Source organism: Pongo abelii, chromosome 18 (genome assembly GCF_028885655.2).
Source record: "Pongo abelii isolate AG06213 chromosome 18, NHGRI_mPonAbe1-v2.0_pri, whole genome shotgun sequence".
NCBI classification, from domain to species: domain Eukaryota; kingdom Metazoa; phylum Chordata; class Mammalia; order Primates; family Hominidae; genus Pongo; species Pongo abelii.
This window is the reverse complement of record NC_072003.2, coordinates 23,123,040-23,141,440: the sequence shown is the minus strand read 5'-3', so window position 1 is coordinate 23,141,440 and position 18,401 is coordinate 23,123,040. Positions and strand designations below refer to the sequence as shown.

At 40.6% G+C, this 18,401-nt stretch overlaps 1 protein-coding gene across 1 annotated transcript in view; it reads left to right on the top strand.

The window, feature by feature from the left end:
* Window positions 1-18,401, top strand: part of LOC100444423 (acyl-coenzyme A synthetase ACSM1, mitochondrial-like) — a 61,442-nt gene that overhangs the window by 28,311 nt on the left and 14,730 nt on the right. Inside the window, 5 exon segments of the mRNA XM_054533557.2 lie at window positions 1,001-1,160; window positions 9,774-9,853; window positions 14,544-14,667; window positions 17,675-17,755; window positions 18,285-18,386. Of these exon segments, the coding sequence (XP_054389532.1) occupies window positions 1,001-1,160; window positions 9,774-9,853; window positions 14,544-14,667; window positions 17,675-17,755; window positions 18,285-18,386 (547 nt within the window).

The following is an 18,401-nucleotide window of genomic DNA, read 5'->3' as shown; positions in this document are numbered from 1 at the left end:
TGCAAACCAAACCTCTCCTTCTCTACGCCTTCTCATCTCCAACTAGTAATATTCAGAATGGACCAAATTTTTATATTTTTAAATGTATTAACATATTAAACAGAACATGGAGCACAGATGTCTTTTTGTATTAACCAGAACAGAGGCAGTGGGTATTTACACTAATGATGACAGTTGAGTAGCAAAACCCATGGAGGAATGGAGGTGAGAGAAGGGGGAGCTTTTGTGCAGGTGGAATAATATGTGCAAAGACACAAAGATATAAAAAGTAGTATTCATAGAACTACAGAGACTTGGGAATATCTGGTGCTCAGGGTGTAGGGTGAAGGACCAATGGGAAGAATTGGAAAAGTGAGCAGGACTCAGACCGTGCAGGGATTTGCAGACCTTGTAGTAGATTTTGGACTTTATTAGGAAAATAATGAGGAGATATTGAAAGTTTTTTAGGGAGGAGGAGATCTGATCAAATTTGTATTTTGATAAGATCACCATGGCTGCAGGATGCAGGATGGATTGGAGAAAATTAGAATAGAGTTAGGGAAGACCAGTTAAAGGCTCCTAGTCTAATCCAGGTGCAAGCTAGTAGTGGCATGGATCAGGTACTAGAGATATGATGGAAATTAACACAGTTGAGATTTCAGGAAGTAGAGTGGTCCAGATCTGCTGGTTAAACATGGGAGATGGGAGGAGGTCAAGGTTGATGCCAAAGTTTGGGGCTTGGACAACTTCATGGACAGGGATGACATGTCTGGTTACTGAGAACACTGGAGAAGAATCAGTTCAAGAGAGGTAGTATGACTGAACCAGTTTCAGTTGTACATAATCAGGAAATATTTGGCAGTACACCTTTGAGACCTGGCCTGAGGGTGATATGGAGCCCCACACAAATCACATGAACTGAGAGTGAGAAAGGTGGGTTCATAGCCAAAACCCAGAGTGCACAACCCTTCATCACATCGGCCATGATCACACAGCTGAGGCCACTGCATTTTGGAGTTAGGAGGAAATTATGGAGCCTGAAGACATCTGATGTCTCCTGGTGCCTGTCAGACTCAGGATGGATGCTGGCTACCATGGGGAACCTGGTAGAACCATGGACAGCGGGATGTACAGTCTTTATCCACCATCTGCCACAGTTTGACACCAAGGTCATTGTACAGGTAAGAAGACTCACCTTCCACTATCAGCAAAATTCCAGAAAAAAATACATGTTTCCAGGCCAAAAACTGTACCTTGCTAAAAAATATTTTATTAAGCAAAGAAGCCTATGAGCCTAAGATGATCCTGGGCCTGGACTTCTCAAAGTGTGAAGCACTGAATCTGAGTCACTATACCCGAGTCACATCATAATGTGACCTTGAAGGAAATGTATATTACTGGGCGATCCTCCAGACCTGTAGATCAGCCTTTGTAGACTTGGGATCCAGGGTGTGCATTTTGAAGAATTAAAGCAAGCACAACAAGTCCAAGTCTCCCACATCCTGGACCCTGATGCTGCCAGGGTCAAGCAGCTGGGGGGTGTGTGTGTGTGTGTGAGTGTGTTTTCTTACTCAGTATGATGAAATGTTTAAAAACGGCCCTTGGATTATGACAGATCCAGCTTCTTATCCCACCTTTGAAATTAACTAGCAGGTTACGTACCACTCTGAGCATCAGTTTCCTTATCTGCAAAATAGGTCTTTTAATAATTACTACCTCATAAAGTCTTAGGTAAAATTAATGAGACGATAGAGGCGATATGTGTAAAGTACTTAACCCTGACATCAGCACATAGAAAACACTCTATCAGTGGGAGCTGCTGCTGCTATTGTTATGATGAGTACATCATGATGACAATTCAAGTCACCTGCATGAACTCTTTCTCTGTATGTCCCTTCACCCCAACATTTTCTTTATGTCTCTACTCACACCCTTGCTTTGCCTCTCAGAGGCAGACCTTGCCCTCACCTCTCAAAATCCACCCGCTCTGCACAACCACTGCAGAGTTCTATCTCCTGGCCTTGGATAAACAGCATTTCTTTATTAATCTTTAATCTACTACGCATTTTCTCCTGTATTTTCAGTCTCTCACTTTTTGCTAGTTTTACACCCTCAGTCCATAAACATATTCAGTGTACTTATCCTAAAATGCCTTCCTTTGAACCTGCTACACACTGGGTCAACCCATCTTTTCCATCTTAATACCAAACTTCACCAAAGAACATTCTCCATTTGCTGCAGCCACCTCTGCTTCACCTAGCCTGCTCCTGAATACTGCAGTCCTCCAGTGGTCTGCCCTTACTGTTCCTCTTCTTTCTAAGCAATTTCCTTCACCTGCATTTTTCTCAGCAAGCACATCAATGCAGGTGGCTGTCAGGACTGTACCTAGGGTCTAGTCTTCTCGGTCCAAGCTGATTCTCCCAGGCTAGCAAAACGTTTCCAACCTGTTAGTTGGTAAAACCCATCTGATCATTCCTCCAGAACATCAAACTGCACTTCCTATATCTCATTCCCTACCTCTACATCAACGCCTCCTCCTGTGTCACCATCATTATTTTCTGTACCACATTCTGCACCTGAGACTTAAAGCACCGCAAACAAGACTGACCACCCTTCCCACCCTCATGCCTAATTCTCCTGCTGCTATAGTGTCCCAAAAGGTCTGTATGTATTTTAAGCCTTAGTAAATGCTTAAAGTTTAAATGCTACAAATTTACCAAAAAAGCATTTGCATTACTATTTCCTGCTTATTATTTAATGAATTATTCATAATAATTTTTAATTTATATATTGTATTAGTCCATCTTATTGAAGACTAAAACAAAAAGTCTTTTAAATTTTTGATTCAGAGGGTGCATGTGCAGATTATTTCTCACAAATAAATAATTAAAAGAAATAATTAATTATTTCTTTCTGCAGATTATTTCTCACAAATAAATGGAAAAATATTCCATGTTCATATATTGGAAGAATCAGTATTGTTAACAGGGATTTTTCCATTTATTTGTGTCATCTCTGATTTCTTTCAGCAGTGTTTTGTAGTTTTCTTTGTAGCCATCTTTCACCTCCTTGGTTAGATGTATTCTTAGGTATTTCATTTTTAGTGGTAGTTGTAAATCGAATTGTGTTCTTGATTTGGCTGTCAGCTAGAACATTGTTGGTGTATGGAAATGCTAATTTTCGTACACTGATTTTATATCCTGGAACTTTACTGAAGTTGTTTATCAGTTCCAGGAGCCCTTTGGTAGAGTTTTTAGGGTTTTTTAATGTATATAATCATATATTGTCAGCAAAAAGAGATAGTTTGACTTTTTTTCTATTTGAATATCTTTTATTTCTTTCTCTTGCCTGATTGCTTTGGGTAGGACTTCCAATTCTATGTTGAATAAGAGTGGTGAGAGTGGGCATCCTACACTTTTTCCAGTTCGCATGGGAAACGGTTCCAGCTTTTGCCTGGTCAGTGTGATGTTGGCTGTGGGCTTGTCATAGATGGCTATTATTTAGAGGTATGTTCCTTCAATGCCTCATTTCTTGAGGGGCTTTATCATGAAGAGATATTGGATTTTTTGAAAGCTTTTTCTGCACCTACTAAGAGGATCATATGGCTTTTGTTTTTTATTCTGTTTATGAGGTGAATCCTATTTATTGATCTGCATATGTTGACCCAACCTTGCATCCCAGGAATAAAGCCTACTTGATCATGGTGAATTAACTTTTTGATGTGCTGCAGGACTCAGTTTACTAGTATTTTGTTGAGAATTTTTGCATCTACGTTTATCAGGGATATTGGCCTGGAGTTTTCTTTTGTCATTGTATCTCTGCCAGATTTTGGGGCCAAAAGGATTCTGGCTTCATAGAATGAGTTAGAAAGGAGTCCCTTCTTCTTAATCTTTTGGATTAGTTACAGAGGAATTGGTACCAGTTCTTTGTATATCTGTTAGAATTCAGCTGTGAATCTATCTTGTCCAGGGCTTTTTGGGATTAGTAATTACTGATTCAATTTCAGAACTTGTTATTTGTCTGTTCAGGTTTTCATTTTCTTTCTGGTTCAATGTTGAGAGGCTGTGTGTTCCCAAGAATTTATCCATTTCCTGTAGATTTTCTAATTTATGTGCATCAATGTGTTCATAATAGTCTCTGAGGATCTTTTATATTTCTGTGGGACCATTTATAGTGTCATCTATGTCATTTCTGATTGGGCTTATTTTGATCTTCTCATTTTTTTCTTTGTTAATCTAGCTAGCAGTCTATCAATATTGTTTATTCTTTTGAAAAACAAGCTCTCAGTTTCATTGATATTTTGTATAAACTTTTGCATCTTAATTTCATTCAGTTCTTTAATTTTAATTATTTATTTTCTTCTGATAGCTTTGGTGTTTGTTGATTGTTCTTTTTTTTCCTAGTTCCTCTAGAAGTGATATTAGATTCTTAATTTGAGATCTTTCTAACTTCTTTTTTATTTATTTATTTATTAATTATTATTATACTTTAGGTTTTAGGGTACATTTGCGCAATATGCAGGTTAGTTACATATGTATACATGTGCCATGCTGGTGTGCTGCACCCACCAACTCGTCATCTAGCATTAGGTATATCTCCCAATGCTATCCCTCCCCACTCCCCCCACCCCACAACAGTCCCCAGAGTGTGATGTTCCCCTTCCTATGTCCATGTGTTCTCATTGTTCAATTCCCACCTATGAGTGAGAATATGCAGTTTTTGGTTTTTTGTTCTTGCGATAGTTTACTGAGAATGATTTCCAATTTCATCCATGTCCCTACAAAGGACATGAACTCATCATTTTTTATGGCTGCATAGTATTCCATGGTGTATATGTGCCACATTTTCTTAATCCAGTCTATCATTGTTGGACATTTGGGTTGGTTCCAAGTCTTTGCTATTGTGAATAATGCCACAATAAACATACGAGTGCATGTGTCTTTATAGCAGCATAATTTATAGTCCTTTGGGTATATAACCAGTAATGGGATGGCTGGGTCAAATGGAATTTCTAGTTCTAGATCCCTGAGGAATCGCCACACTGACTTCCACCAGGGTTGAACTAGTTTACAGTCCCTCCAACAGTGTAAAAGTGTTCCTATTTCTCTACATCCTCTCCAGCACCTGTTGTTTCCTGACTTTTTAATGACATTATTCTAACTGGTGTGAGATGGTATCTCATTGTGGTTTTGATTTGCAGTTCTCTGATGGCCAGTGATGATGAGCATTTTTTCATGTGTTTTTTGGCTGCATAAATGTCTTCTTTTGAGAAGCGTCTGTTCATGTCCTTTGCCCACTTTTTGATGGGGTTGTTTGTTTTTTTCTTGTAAATTTGTTTGAGTTCATTGTAAATTCTGGATATTAGCCCTTTGTCAGATGAGTAGGTTGCGAAAATTTTCTCCCAATTTGTAGGTTGCCTGTTCACTCTGTTGGTAGTTTCTTTTGCTGTGCAGAAGCTCTTTAGTCTAATTAGATTCCATTTGTCAATTTTGGCTTTTGTTGCCATTGCTTTTGGTGTTTTAGACATGAAGTCCTTGCCCATGCCTATGTCCTGAATGGTAATGCCTAGGTTTTCTTCTAGGGTTTTTATGGTTTTAGGTCTAACGTTTAAGTCTTTAATCCATCTTGAATTGATTTTTGTATAAGGTGTAAGGAAGGGATCCAGTTTCAGCTTTCTACATATGGCTAGCCAGTTTTCCCAGCACCATTTATTAAATTAGGGAATCCTTTCCCCATTGCTTGTTTTTCTTGGGTTTGTCAAAGATCAGATAGTTGTAGATATGTGGCATTATTTCTGAGGGCTCTATTCTGTTCCATTGATCTATATCTCTGTTTTGGTACCACTACCATGCTGTTTTGGTTACTGTAGCCTTGTAGTATAGTTTGAAGTCAGGTAGTGTGATGCCTCCAGCTTTGTTCTTTTGGCTCAGGATTGACTTGGCGATGTGGGCTCTTTTTTGGTTCCATATGAACTTTAAAGTAGTTTTTTCCAATTCTGTGAAGAAAGTCATTGGTAGCTTAATGGGGATGGCATTGAATCTATAAATTGCCTTGGGCAGTATGGCCATTTTCACGATATTTATTCTTCCTACCCATGAGCATGGAATGTTCTTCCATTTGTTTGTATCCTCTTTTATTTCCTTGAGCAGTGGTTTGTAGTTCTCCTTGAAGAGGTCCTTCACGTCCCTTGTAAGTTGGATTCCTAGGTGTTTTATTCTCTTTGAAGCAATTGTGAATGGGAGTTCACTCATGATTTGGCTCTCTGTCTGTTGTTGGTGTATAAGAATGCTTGTGATTTTTGTACATTGATTTTGTATCCTGAGACTTTGCTGAAGTTGCTTATCAGCTTAAGGAGATTTTGGGTGGAGACAATGGAGTTTTCTAGATATACAATCATGTCGTCTGCACACAGGGACAATTTGACTTCCTCTTTTCCTAATTTAATACCCTTTATTTCTTTCTCCTGCCTGACTGCCCTGGCCAGAACTTCCAACACTATGTTGAATAGGAGTGGTGAGAGAGGGCATCCCTGTCTTGTGCCAGTTTTCAAAGGGAATGCTTCCAGTTTTTGCCCATTCAGTATAGTGCTATAAACTTTCCTCATAACATTGCTTCAGGTGCATCTCAAAGATTTTGGTGGATGGTATCTCTATTTTCATTTTCATTAAGTTCAGATACTTTTTTGATTTCTTGTTCACCCAAGAGTTATTCAGGAGAAAATTGTTTAATTTCCATGTTTTTGTATAGTTTTCAGTGATCTTGTTGGCATTGATTTCTATTTTTCTTGTGCTGTGGTCTAAGAATTTACTTTGGTAAGATTTTGATTTTTTGAATTTATTGAGATTTGCTTTATGACTGAACATGTGGTCAATTTCAGAATATGTTCCACGTGGGAACAAGAAGAATGTATATTCTGTGGTTGTTAGGTAAATTATTCTGTGGATGTCTATTAGGTCCAATTGGTCAAATGTTGAGTTTAAGTCCATAATTTCTTTGTTAGTTTTCTGCCTCAATCATGTGTCTAACATTTTCAGTGTGTTGTTGAAGTCCCCCACTATTTTTGTTTGGCAAAATCTTTTTATAGGTCAAGAAGAACTCATCTTATGAATCTAGGTGTTCCAATGTTTGGTGTGCATATATTCAGGATAGTTAAGTCTTCTTGTCGAACTGAACCATTTATCATTATATAATGCCCTCCTTTGTCCTTCCTAATCATTGCTGGTTTAAAGTCTGTTTTATCTGATATAAGAATAATGACTCCTGCTCTTTTTTGTTTTTCATTTGCATGGCAGATATTTCTCCATTTCTTTGCTTTGAGCCTGTGGGTGTCATTACATGCGAGATGGGTCTCTTGAAGACAAGACAGTTGGGTCTTTTCTTTGTATCCATCTTGCCACTCTGCCTTTTAAAGGGGGCATTTAGACCAAAAATAAATAAATAAATAAATACTATTCAAATTAGTAAAACAAAACATTCCTTCTATTTCCTCTCTGCCCATCCGTCAACTTAGTCCTTCTTGCCAAATCTGTTGCAAGAGTCTCCTGCTCTCTGTTCCATGCCCCTACTGAAAGCTGCAAAGCACCAGGAGGAGTCATAGATTACAACTTACATGATAATAGCCAGAGCCCACTTTTGGTGAAGACCTACTAAGTGCCAAGTTCTGGGAAAAGCCCTAGACACCTATGATGTCTAATTCTTACCTACTAAGCAGAGCTCCCTTGGCTGCCAGTAACAGAAGCCTACTTCAACAGAGCTTAGTGGAAAAAGAAATACATGGAAGGGGGAATTAGAATAGCTCATTATTCTGTAGGAGAAGAGCAATATGAGCTTGATAAAGATCTAAAACAGAAACTAGAAAAATACCAAGAATTAAGGCAGCTTCAGTGTCTCCTCTGCTTTTCTCTATAGATGTGCTTCCTTCTTTCTAGTGTTTGTAGAACTACTTTTGCTACTTCACATGCACATAGTCAAACATAGCAATCACAGCATTTCAGGGCTGACATTCCTCCTTCCCAGATAACCAGTCCAGGTCAACTAGAGGCTGAGTGAGTGGTCCAGAATGTTGGGGTGATCAGACTCAACATGAGGCCGTGGAGGCTACAAAGTCCAGTGGAGTCAAAGGAATGAGAAAAGACAAGTTAAGAGTTCATAAGGTGGGCCCAGGGGACCAATGCTGGTATGGAGGCTGCGAAGACCCCAAGCTCTGGGAGCCCACACCATTTATTGGTGATCAAACAAAGAAGCAGGTGGTGAGGACATGCGGATGTGGGGGTAAAGAGGTGAGGATGGGAAGACATGGTGGTAGAAAGGTTAGCAGTGCATCAAGCATAACTGTGATGGTTTAGCATTTTCTTTGATGCATATGTAATATGCTCTGCTACCTGAGATAATGGAGAACATGTTTATGAGCCTGGGAGAGTAACCAACAAGTCTGTGCACATTCCAGAGGCCACAAGGGGTTTTATGCCCTGAGCCCTGGATTCCATCCAAGCCACAAGGGGTTTTATGACCTGGGCTTAGATTATGGTGTGGCAGGGCAGCCTTCCACCCTTTGGCACAGAGATTGGTGTTCCAAAGGCCACAAGGCTGTTTAGGCCCTGGACCCAGGACATGTTCCAAGACTCTCTTACATCATGACAGAGAAGCCAGTCCTGCCTCAGCTCTTTTACCAACACAGCCTAAGGCAATTGTCTGTCACCAAGTCACCAATCCAACTCACTGTGCCTGGGGTGAGGTTACTGACACAGACATTGCTGGTGTGGGCCTGAGACCTTCACAGACATGGAAAGACACCTGTTGGGGTAGGAGCAGTGGGCCAGGGGTGAGAGTCGGACAAAAATTTTAAAAGCGTATGTAAATGTGAGATATTAAAGAGGTAGAGGCTAAAGATTGAAAGCTGATTGGGTCTTTATGAAAGGAGGGACTGGAAGTAGAGCTAGATTTGTCCACAAATGACAATTATATTTCATCATGGTTCTGACTGGAATATATGGACATTCCCATTTTACAGATAAGGAGATTGAATTACAGACAAATTAAGTAACAGGATTTAAATTAAGATACCCAAACCCACTTTCTCTTCTCTTTACTGTTCTTCGCTCTTTTAGTGTATCTCCACCCTGATCTGAAACTCGGAAAGAAAACACATCCAGCTAATTAATCATGAGTACCAAACATTTTAGAGTCTAAATAACCTGGCTCCAACTTACCTTATCTTCCTAAATTTAATTCTTGCTCCTCTCTAGTGGGTCTAAATAAATCATATTATTTGACTTGACTAAAATGTTTCTTTAGCTCCTGAGACCCTATTTCTTGTTATTTCATCTATCTCCAAGATACATGAAGATAGAAGATAGATGAAGATACAGGTGTCTCTGCCTGTAGACACCATATCTATTTGCTAATGTCCTGACTAAATACCACCTCTTCCATCAAGCCCCCATGACACACAACTGGAAAGAGTATTTCCCTCTCCTGTGTTCCTACAGAACTTTTGTACTTCAAGTATTTCTTATGACATCTGCCAACTTCTGCCTTATCATTCGAGTCCTGTTTTGTCCTACGAGTCCCTACTCACCATAAGAGTTGGAATATTATCTGAGTTTTTGTATTTCCCCAACAGTACCTGATGCATACCATGTATGAAATCCATGCTCAATATATGTGTATTTAAAGGATTAAGAAATGAACAAATGAGCTCTTCTAGTGCGAAGGTCAGAACTAGACTGCTAATAATTGGCTGTTAGTTTAACCTTAACTGTAAAAATAAAATTTCTTCTCTCTTCCCTTTCCAGACATTGTTGAAATACCCCATCAACCACTTTGTCGTGGCACCACCTGTATTTCGAATGATTCTGCAGCAGGATTTCACCAGGTATGGTAGAAGTGGCTTGTAACAACATCTTTGGGTAAGATTTTAAGGAATCTGATACATCATGGTCTGTTTTTCTTCTGGTTCTTTGAGGAGTGTGTGTGTTTGTGTGTTAAGTGTTGGTGGTGATAATGATCAAAAGTTAATTAGTGAAATTAAAGCAGATCCAGAGATCCAAAGGAAACTCAGTGAGCCTTGCATGATTGTGGGTTGATTCCTTTTTAAATATTTGAATTGTAAAATAACAATTGTACAGAAAATGCATAAGACAGAAATTTACAGATTAATAAATTATTGAAAAGAAAATATCTGTGTAACCCACTCACCCAAGTCAAAAAAAATAACATTGCCAGCACCTCAGAGACTTCCATCTCCCTTAAGGGAAACAACTATCTTGACTTTTATGTTGTTAATTCCTTAGTTGCCTTTATAATTTACCTCCTAAGGAACTATCCCTAACCAAAATTTTATTTTACATGTGTTCGAACTTTACACATGTAATGCTACATTATTATGTAATAATTATGTTTCTAAGATGTGTCCCTGTTGTTGCATATTGCTGTAGTTTATCTTCATTATGTGCAGCATCCTATTTTATGAAAATACCACAATTTCTTATACCAGCCCTACTATTAATGGACATTTCTGTAGTTTTCACTTTGAGGCTATTGATGTTTAATGCTACATAGAATCCTAGGACATGCACCCTGGTGTGTACAAGCATGCATTTCTGTAGAGTTTTTCAAGGGGAGGAATTGTGGGTAAACTGATACAACACAATACCACACTATCTTCCAAACCAATTTATGCTTCCTTATATAAACATGGCAGGAGAATTTCCATTGTTCCATGTTCTTGCCAACATTTGGTATTGTGTGACTTATTAATTTTTGCCAGGCTGGTGGGTGTGTGGTGTTATCTTAATACAACTTTATTTTTGCATCTTCCTGTGTTTGAGAGTTAATTTTAAGCTAAATCAAAACACACTCTTTGAAACTTATGGGCATTTATGTATCTTTTAGGGACTCTGAAATTGAAATGGCTAGTTGAAAAATCAGAGCTAACATGTTTTAGACATAAGAGTTAAAATATCAGAGTTTAATGATTGCCCTTACAGAGCTAACTCTGAATTATAATTTGATTTTACTCATGAAGCTTCAGTCTGGCTGTATTCTGTTTCCATCTGTATTTCAAAGCTCATATGACAGCCAAGTTTTGCAACGTTCCTCAGATGATGGCCTTGGTCCAAACTCGGCACACATCTTATCAGAGCATAACTAATGACTCCATCTGAGACTCTGCCCACTTTATGTACTTTGTTTAAGCTTCAAAAGAATGAGGAAGACATCCTCAGTGAACACAACCCTCCTGTCCTCACTCTTGACCCTGTCTGTATCAGGAGAGGGTAACGAGGTGGAAAAGTGATCCAGATGGTGCCACTTTCCTCATCACCAAGAGCTGGCTGGGCGCAGCCTCATGCTAGATGCATCCAGCTGGCTCTCAAACTTCCATCACTTTTCTCCATTTTCTTCAGGGAATCCAATTATTATTTTGTGATTGTTTTTGTATTCTTTAGGAAAATTTCATGGGAAAAGGGAGAAGAGACTTTATATCACATGCTGTACATAGGAAACTACTACTGTTGATGAAAAGAGTCAAACTCTGTAAAATATTTTTAGAGATTTATTCTGAGCTGAATATGAGTGACCATGACCTCTCAGGAGGTCCTGAGAACATGTGCCCATGGTGATCAGGATGCATCTTGGTTTTATATATTTTAGGGAGGCATGAGACATCAATCAAATACATTTAAGAAACACATTGGTTTGGTTCAGAAAGGCAGGACAACGCAAAGTGGAGTCTTTCAGGTTATAGGTAAATTTAAACATTTTCTCATTGACAATTAGTTTATCTGAAGACCTGGGATCAAAGGAAATGTTCAGGTTAAGAGAAAGGATTGTGGAAACCAAGTTTTATTGTGCAGAGGAAACTCTCAGATAGCAAACTTAAGAGAGAAAGCAGGTTGTAAAATGTGTCTTATCGGACTTAAAAGGGGTGCCTGGTTCTTAGTTGATTATCTCCTGGATATGGAAAGGAAGGAAGGAAAATGAAGGGGAAAGTGGATTCTCTATAGAATGTGGACTTTTCTCACAAGAGACTTTGCAGGGCAATTTCAAGATATGGTGGAGAAACATGTTTTGGGGTACAATATTTTGATTTTCTTCCTTGTCTCGTAATGTTATGCCAGAGTCAGATTGGAAAGTTAAGTCACAATATAAAGGGTTAAATAAAACCCATCTGATGAGAATTTATGGCTTGTAAGGTATGACTCCCCAGACACCTTAGATAGGAATTTGGGCAAGATTGTAAAAATCAGAGCTTAGTCCTCAGTCCCCGCTCTTGGCCCAAAAACATTCCATAGAATGCACGTGTAGGCCAACAAACAGCAGCACATCCCATGGCACTAGGAAGACTCATTCCTAGAGTTGTCTGATTTGGCCATCTGGCAGGGTCCCACAGTGCTAGGAAAGCTTGTTCCTAGAGTCCTCTGATTTGATGGTAATAGTTTTAAATACTAGCGTTTTGGATAATGGGGGGAAGACATGGAGTTTAAGGGGTGAGATGGAGTCAGGCTTAGGGTTTAGTCTTTTAAAAAAAAATCCCAGATCAGATCTATGTTCTGAGCTATCATGATCTGAGTCTTTAATTGTGCCTTTCCCTTTTGCTGTATCTGGCATAACATTTACAAGAAAATGTCTATCATAAAGATAGTGAAGATTTGGGCATCCAAGGTTATAGGTGGCATCAGAGAGCAGAAAGAATATTTCAGCCAGAATAAACACTGCATGCATCATCATATTCTTTGATCAGACTCACAATGTGGTTACCTTACTTATTAAGGGTTATTTGAACCCTCTGATAAGTCTTATTTGGAAATTGTGGGACCAACATTAAATTAGAATTTAATAAATTTAATCTCTTTTCCGGCCAATTTGTCTCCATAGGTATAGCATCCTGAGGAGGGTGTAAATTAAATGCAAGAAACACCTGTTCCTCAGTATCTAAATTCTTATAGACTTGTTAATAGTAGATGAATCTATTCTTCCCACCACTTTTGTATTGCACCATATACTGGTATTTGGGAGAGAAAAGGTTTTGTCACAGGAGAAGTCATAATTCTGCACTGTCATTTTTTCCTTGGCAGGACTGCCCATGGCTGAGGTCCTTAAAAGTCAAAAGACTTATAGCCAATTAATTGTTCTAGGCCAGATAGGAATGGATGTGGACAGGCATTCATTACTTCTTGAAATGATTTTAAGTTAAAAAAAAAAAAAGAACAACCGCATCAAAAAGTGGGTGAAGGATATGAACAGACACTTCTCAAAAGAAGACATTTAGGCAGCCAACAGACACATGAAAAAATGCTTATCATCACTGGCCATCAGAGAACTGATGTGTCCTCCACTTTCACATGATCTAGAGTTCCTTCACCAGGGTCTTCATCACCCCACATTGGGCACCGAGGAATGTTGGGATGATCAGGCCCAACACCAGGTTGTGGGGGCAATGAAATCTGGCAGAGTCAAAGGATTGAGAAAAAGACAGTTTGAGAAGTAAAGTGGGACCAGGGGGCCATCAAGACTGTGGAGGCTGTGAAGGCCCTGAGCCCTGGGAGCCCATGCTATTTATTGGTAATCCAACAAAGAAACAGGTGGTGAGAATGAGGTGGTCAAAAGTAAGGTGCATGATGAACAGCTGTGATGGTTTAGCATTTATAAGGGACATGTTCTGCTACTTGAGATAATGGGAATATAATCAATCTAGGAGCCTAGGAAGGCTAGAAGCAAGGAGCCAGCAAGTCTAGACACATTCCAGAGGACATTATGTCAGACATGCAAGCCCTGCCTCAGCTTTCTTCACAAAACTCAGCTTTTTCCCAGCAGAAAGAGGGCAGGGCATGGCTGCATTAATAGATATTCTCTGTAGATGTACATTTCCCCCATAAAAGATGGCTTTGCAAGGCCACCTCTATTTGCTAGCCAAGTGGCAGCCATTTCAAAATATGTCAAAGAAATATATTTTGGAGTAAAATATTTTAATTTTTCCTGTTCACATCAGCCTTTTCTGTTTTCTCTGAAATTCCTTCTGTCAGGGCTGTTCCCTGTAAGGGAACAGAGCTCAATCTGCTCTGATGTCCTGAGCAATTCATTTCCAACCCCTAACATGCATTCCCCATTCAGAAATACAAAAGCCCTTTAGTTAGCACAGTGTAGGCTCCATAAAAGAATGTATGGTTCTATTATCACCCTAGCATGTCCTTAAGATCTCATCCTTTACCCCATTATGATTATAAAAATGTCCTTCTTAGCTATACAGAATGCTTCCCCAAGAGGAGTTCTGATAAACACACAGTTCTCCCTCTTGTTACACTAATATCCAAATTTAATCCAAACATTCCCAATTGAACACAATAGCCTCACCACCACCCACCCACCCTCTGCCAGAATAGTTCACAGGGACTGGCAGGAAGTGGGTGACATCCACTTGGCCATGGCCAACTGTAAAATGACCAAAAGGTAAATAAGAAAGTGAGGAACTAGAAGGATGAATGATCTGGGTGACAGACTTAAGAGCTCTGAATGCACAGAGCTGGGGTGGCTTACCAATGCCTGGCACCTTGTCTTCCTCTAAGTATCAGGTTCCCTGCCCTGGAGCATTGCTGTACTGGCAGGGAGGTCGTGTTGCCCGGGGATCAGGAGGAGTTGAAAAGAAGGACAGGCCTTCTGCTCTATGAGAACTATGGTCAGTCAGAAACGGTAGGTGGTGCAAACCAGAAAGTATCTGAGACAGGTCTCAATTAATTTAAAAGATTATTTTGCTAAGGTTAATGACACGCACCTGGGAAACAGGTTTGTGCCTTTCTCCAAAGATGATTTTGAGGGCTTCAATATTTAAAGGAGAAAAGGCAGATATTGGGGAAAAAGGAAGAAATTTTCTAAAGGTGGGGTAGATACGAGGCAAATGGTTGCCTTCTTGTGAGTCTTTGATCAGCTATTTACATGTGAGAGAAGGGTAGAGGAAGAGTCACTTGTGCATTCATCTAGATCAGTGAATCTGCATTTTTACGTAAGATAAACATAAGTCAGAGAAAGCAATTGGGTACATATTTGTCTCAGGTGAGCAGAGGGATGATTTTTGAGTTCTGTTCTTTGTCCTATACCTGTGAAGATGAGCTATCAATGTCAGGGTGAAATTTAACAGAACTGTTTTACAGTAACGATCTTGGGGCCCACAGGGATTTCTTAGCGGGAAAATTGTGAGGGAAGCCTGTAGTTTTGCTTTGTTTTTTATCTTTTTAGCTCTTATTTAGGAATAAAATGGGAGGCAGGTTTGACTGATGCAGTTCCCAACTTGAGTTTTCCCTTTGGCTTAGTGATTTTGGGGTTTGTTTTCCTTCCAAAGTGGAAAGGTCCCTCCTGGATAGTCATGATGTGCTGAGCAATTGAGCCAGCAGATGTGCTGAATTATGCCACATGTGCAGGACACAGCCCCATCGCATGCACAGCATTGTTTGATGCCAACCAGAGGCTCTGAAGTTCTAGGCTAATTTGTTCCAAATCTATCTGCAGAAGGAAAATGTACAACTCATCATCTTACCAAGGGACCAATGTGCTGAAAACTCTTGGACAAGACTTAAAAAGGGGTCTAAGGGCGTTTTAACACTGTCCCTGTGATCATCAGCTCAGAGGAGCCCCAGAAGGTGGGTGGGATAGGAGACTCTCTCCAGCAACATGGAGACCACCTCCTCCAGGAAGTCCTGTCAACTCTGCTAACCATCCCTAGGGCTGCAGAGGCAGGTGGAAGCTGGCTCAAAAAGTGCATTGCTTGGTGTTTAGGAGGACAACTCACAGGTTTGACTGTGGGATACTAGCAGGGTGGATGAGGGAGCACAGACTTTCTGTATATGCCAAACACATACACACACAAACAGTGTCATTCCAGACTGTCACTGAGCTGCCAGGTGGGTGGGGCATTTAGAGTATTATGCAGGTCTGGAAGTTCAAGGACCTCATCAATTACAGTGTGGGTGAGCATCTCTTCCAACACATTTGCAATCCGTTTCCAATGCTGGACAGAGCCACTTTCTCCCTCTGTCTCCATTATCCCTCTAGCACATAGAGGATTACTGCTATCCCAGGCCCTGTGCAAAATTATTATTTTAGTGCCAACTCACATACTCAGCTGACATTATTTTGCAAAAAATATAATAGCAATTCAGTTAATTTGTCTGCTTCCAGACCTGAAAAATGCTGATACATTGGGCCTATGTTTGAATGGCTCACAGGTCATATTTGGACAAGGAGGAGGGTGGGCCAGGACAACACACTCCACCCGCGACTCCAATATTTGCAGCACTAGATGGTGCTTAATTTCTCAAAACACTTTCACATCTGTTCACTCATGTGTGCAATGTTTTTCACATGCCTACAGTGTGAGCAGTGATGTGGCAGTGAGCAAAGATCTTCCTATCCCAGGAGCACAGACCTGGGTCCAAGTCTCAGCTCTGCCAATTACAGCTTTAAGACCATAAGGATATCATGTATGCTTTCTCACCTCAGCTCACCCACCTTTAAATGGAAATTATAATGCCAATCTTAACAGATTGTGATAAGGTAAATAAAAAGAAGTATATAATGCCCTGGCTGGTGTCCCGCCTGTTGTATATGCTCACATTGCAGCTGCTTTGGTCCTTGTTATTTTTGATGGTTATTGTTCCAGATGTTGGAAGCTCAGGGATAAATAGGGCAGTCTCTATTCTTGGGAAGCTCATTATCTACTGAAGGAAACAGAGAAGCAAAAATAATTATAATGCCCTGTGGGCTTCAATGGAAGTATAGGAGAAATGCTGCAAAAAGAGAATCTTTCCCTTGACTCCCCTTGGAGCTTGAGTAATAGCCAGTAGTCATCATTCGTTGAACAAGTGGTGTGTGCCTTGTATTATGCAGAATTTTCCATACGCTTACAAGCACTCTGGGAGGTAAGTGTCATCATTATTGCCCTTTGATGGAGGAGATCAAGAGGGATTAATTGGCATGCAGTTAGTGTGTGGTGGAGTCAAGAGTCAAACCCTCATTGGTCTGATGAAAAGCCCGCAGCTACAGAAATAAATATATTTGTGAGAACAATAAAGGAGGAATCAAGTTCATCAGGAAGACAGATGAAGATAGGGCAGTGCTAACAGAGAGAACAGCACAAGCAATCCAGACAACCTCCACACACACTGGGGCATCCTGCAGGGTGAGATTCACAGGACTCTTCCTACAGATCACTGCTGACAAAGGCGACATCCTGCCACCCAACACAGGAAGAAAAGTTGGCATGAGGATCAGTCAAGAAGTTGTGGCAGGATCCCTATCACTGCTCAACAGCCCCGGGTAAATGTTTGTTAGATAGACTAGTGGCCTTCCCCTAGGAAACACACATGCCTGTTCAATGGTGGGCATGCCACACCCCACATTATATGCCCACAGCCAGGGGAATACCCTGTTTCTTCTTTCTTTGTTTCTCAATTGGATTCTGTAGACTCTGCACTTAGTACAGAGCCAGACCACAATGGTTGCAGAAAATGACTGTGGAATAGAGTTGGGTCGACACCTTGAGCCTAGACCAAGGCTTTCCAGCTTCCCTACAAGGGCTCTTTGCACAGCATCCATTGAGAGGAATACTACATCTCTGAGCAGAGGATGCTGTGTATGATTCGGACTGCTTTGTGATCAGCCCGGCCTCTCTGATCAACCCAAATCTTCTTTCTTTTGTGAACAGGGAGCAATTTGTGCCACCTTCCCGGGAATGAAGTTCAAGCCGGGTTTCATGGGGAAGGCCGCTGCACCCTACGACGTCCAGGTCTGGTCCTAAGGGCATTGTCAGGGAGCAGTTAGGGCTCAGTGGGGGTTGGACAATTTGACACCAGGTGACAACACCAGCCGCACTTCCCTGCTGCAGTCATCCTTCCTCCTGTCTTCTCATTTTTCCCTTCAGTTTCGTATGGAGGCCTCAGTTGAAAACTGCATTATTGTGGGCATGAACACCGCTGACCCTGGCAGCCAGGGCATCACACACAGTATGTAGGAAAGAATACCTAGAGGCTGCACTGGCAGCCCTCTCTAGCAAGTGGTGCTTTTCATTTTTGTTGATCAGTGTTTTCCAACTTGAAGACACATTGGTGACATCTACTAACTCATGAAACATAGACCCTTGGTTGAGTTTCACATTTGCTTATTTTAAAGGCTTTTGACAGTTTTATTCCATTTTCTGATGTTTCCTCCGTTATTTCATCCACACTGGTGTCCCATGCATAAGCCAGACAGTGCTTGGGTGGGGCAGAAGGGCTGGGGCCTCCTGCAGTGTATGATTCACAGGCCTCTTGCTACAGGTCATTGATGACAAGGGCAGCATCCTGCCACCCAACACAGAAGGAAACATTGGCATCAGAATCAAGCCTGTCAGGCCTGTAAGCCTCTTCAAGTGCTATGAGGTAATGAACCCCCAT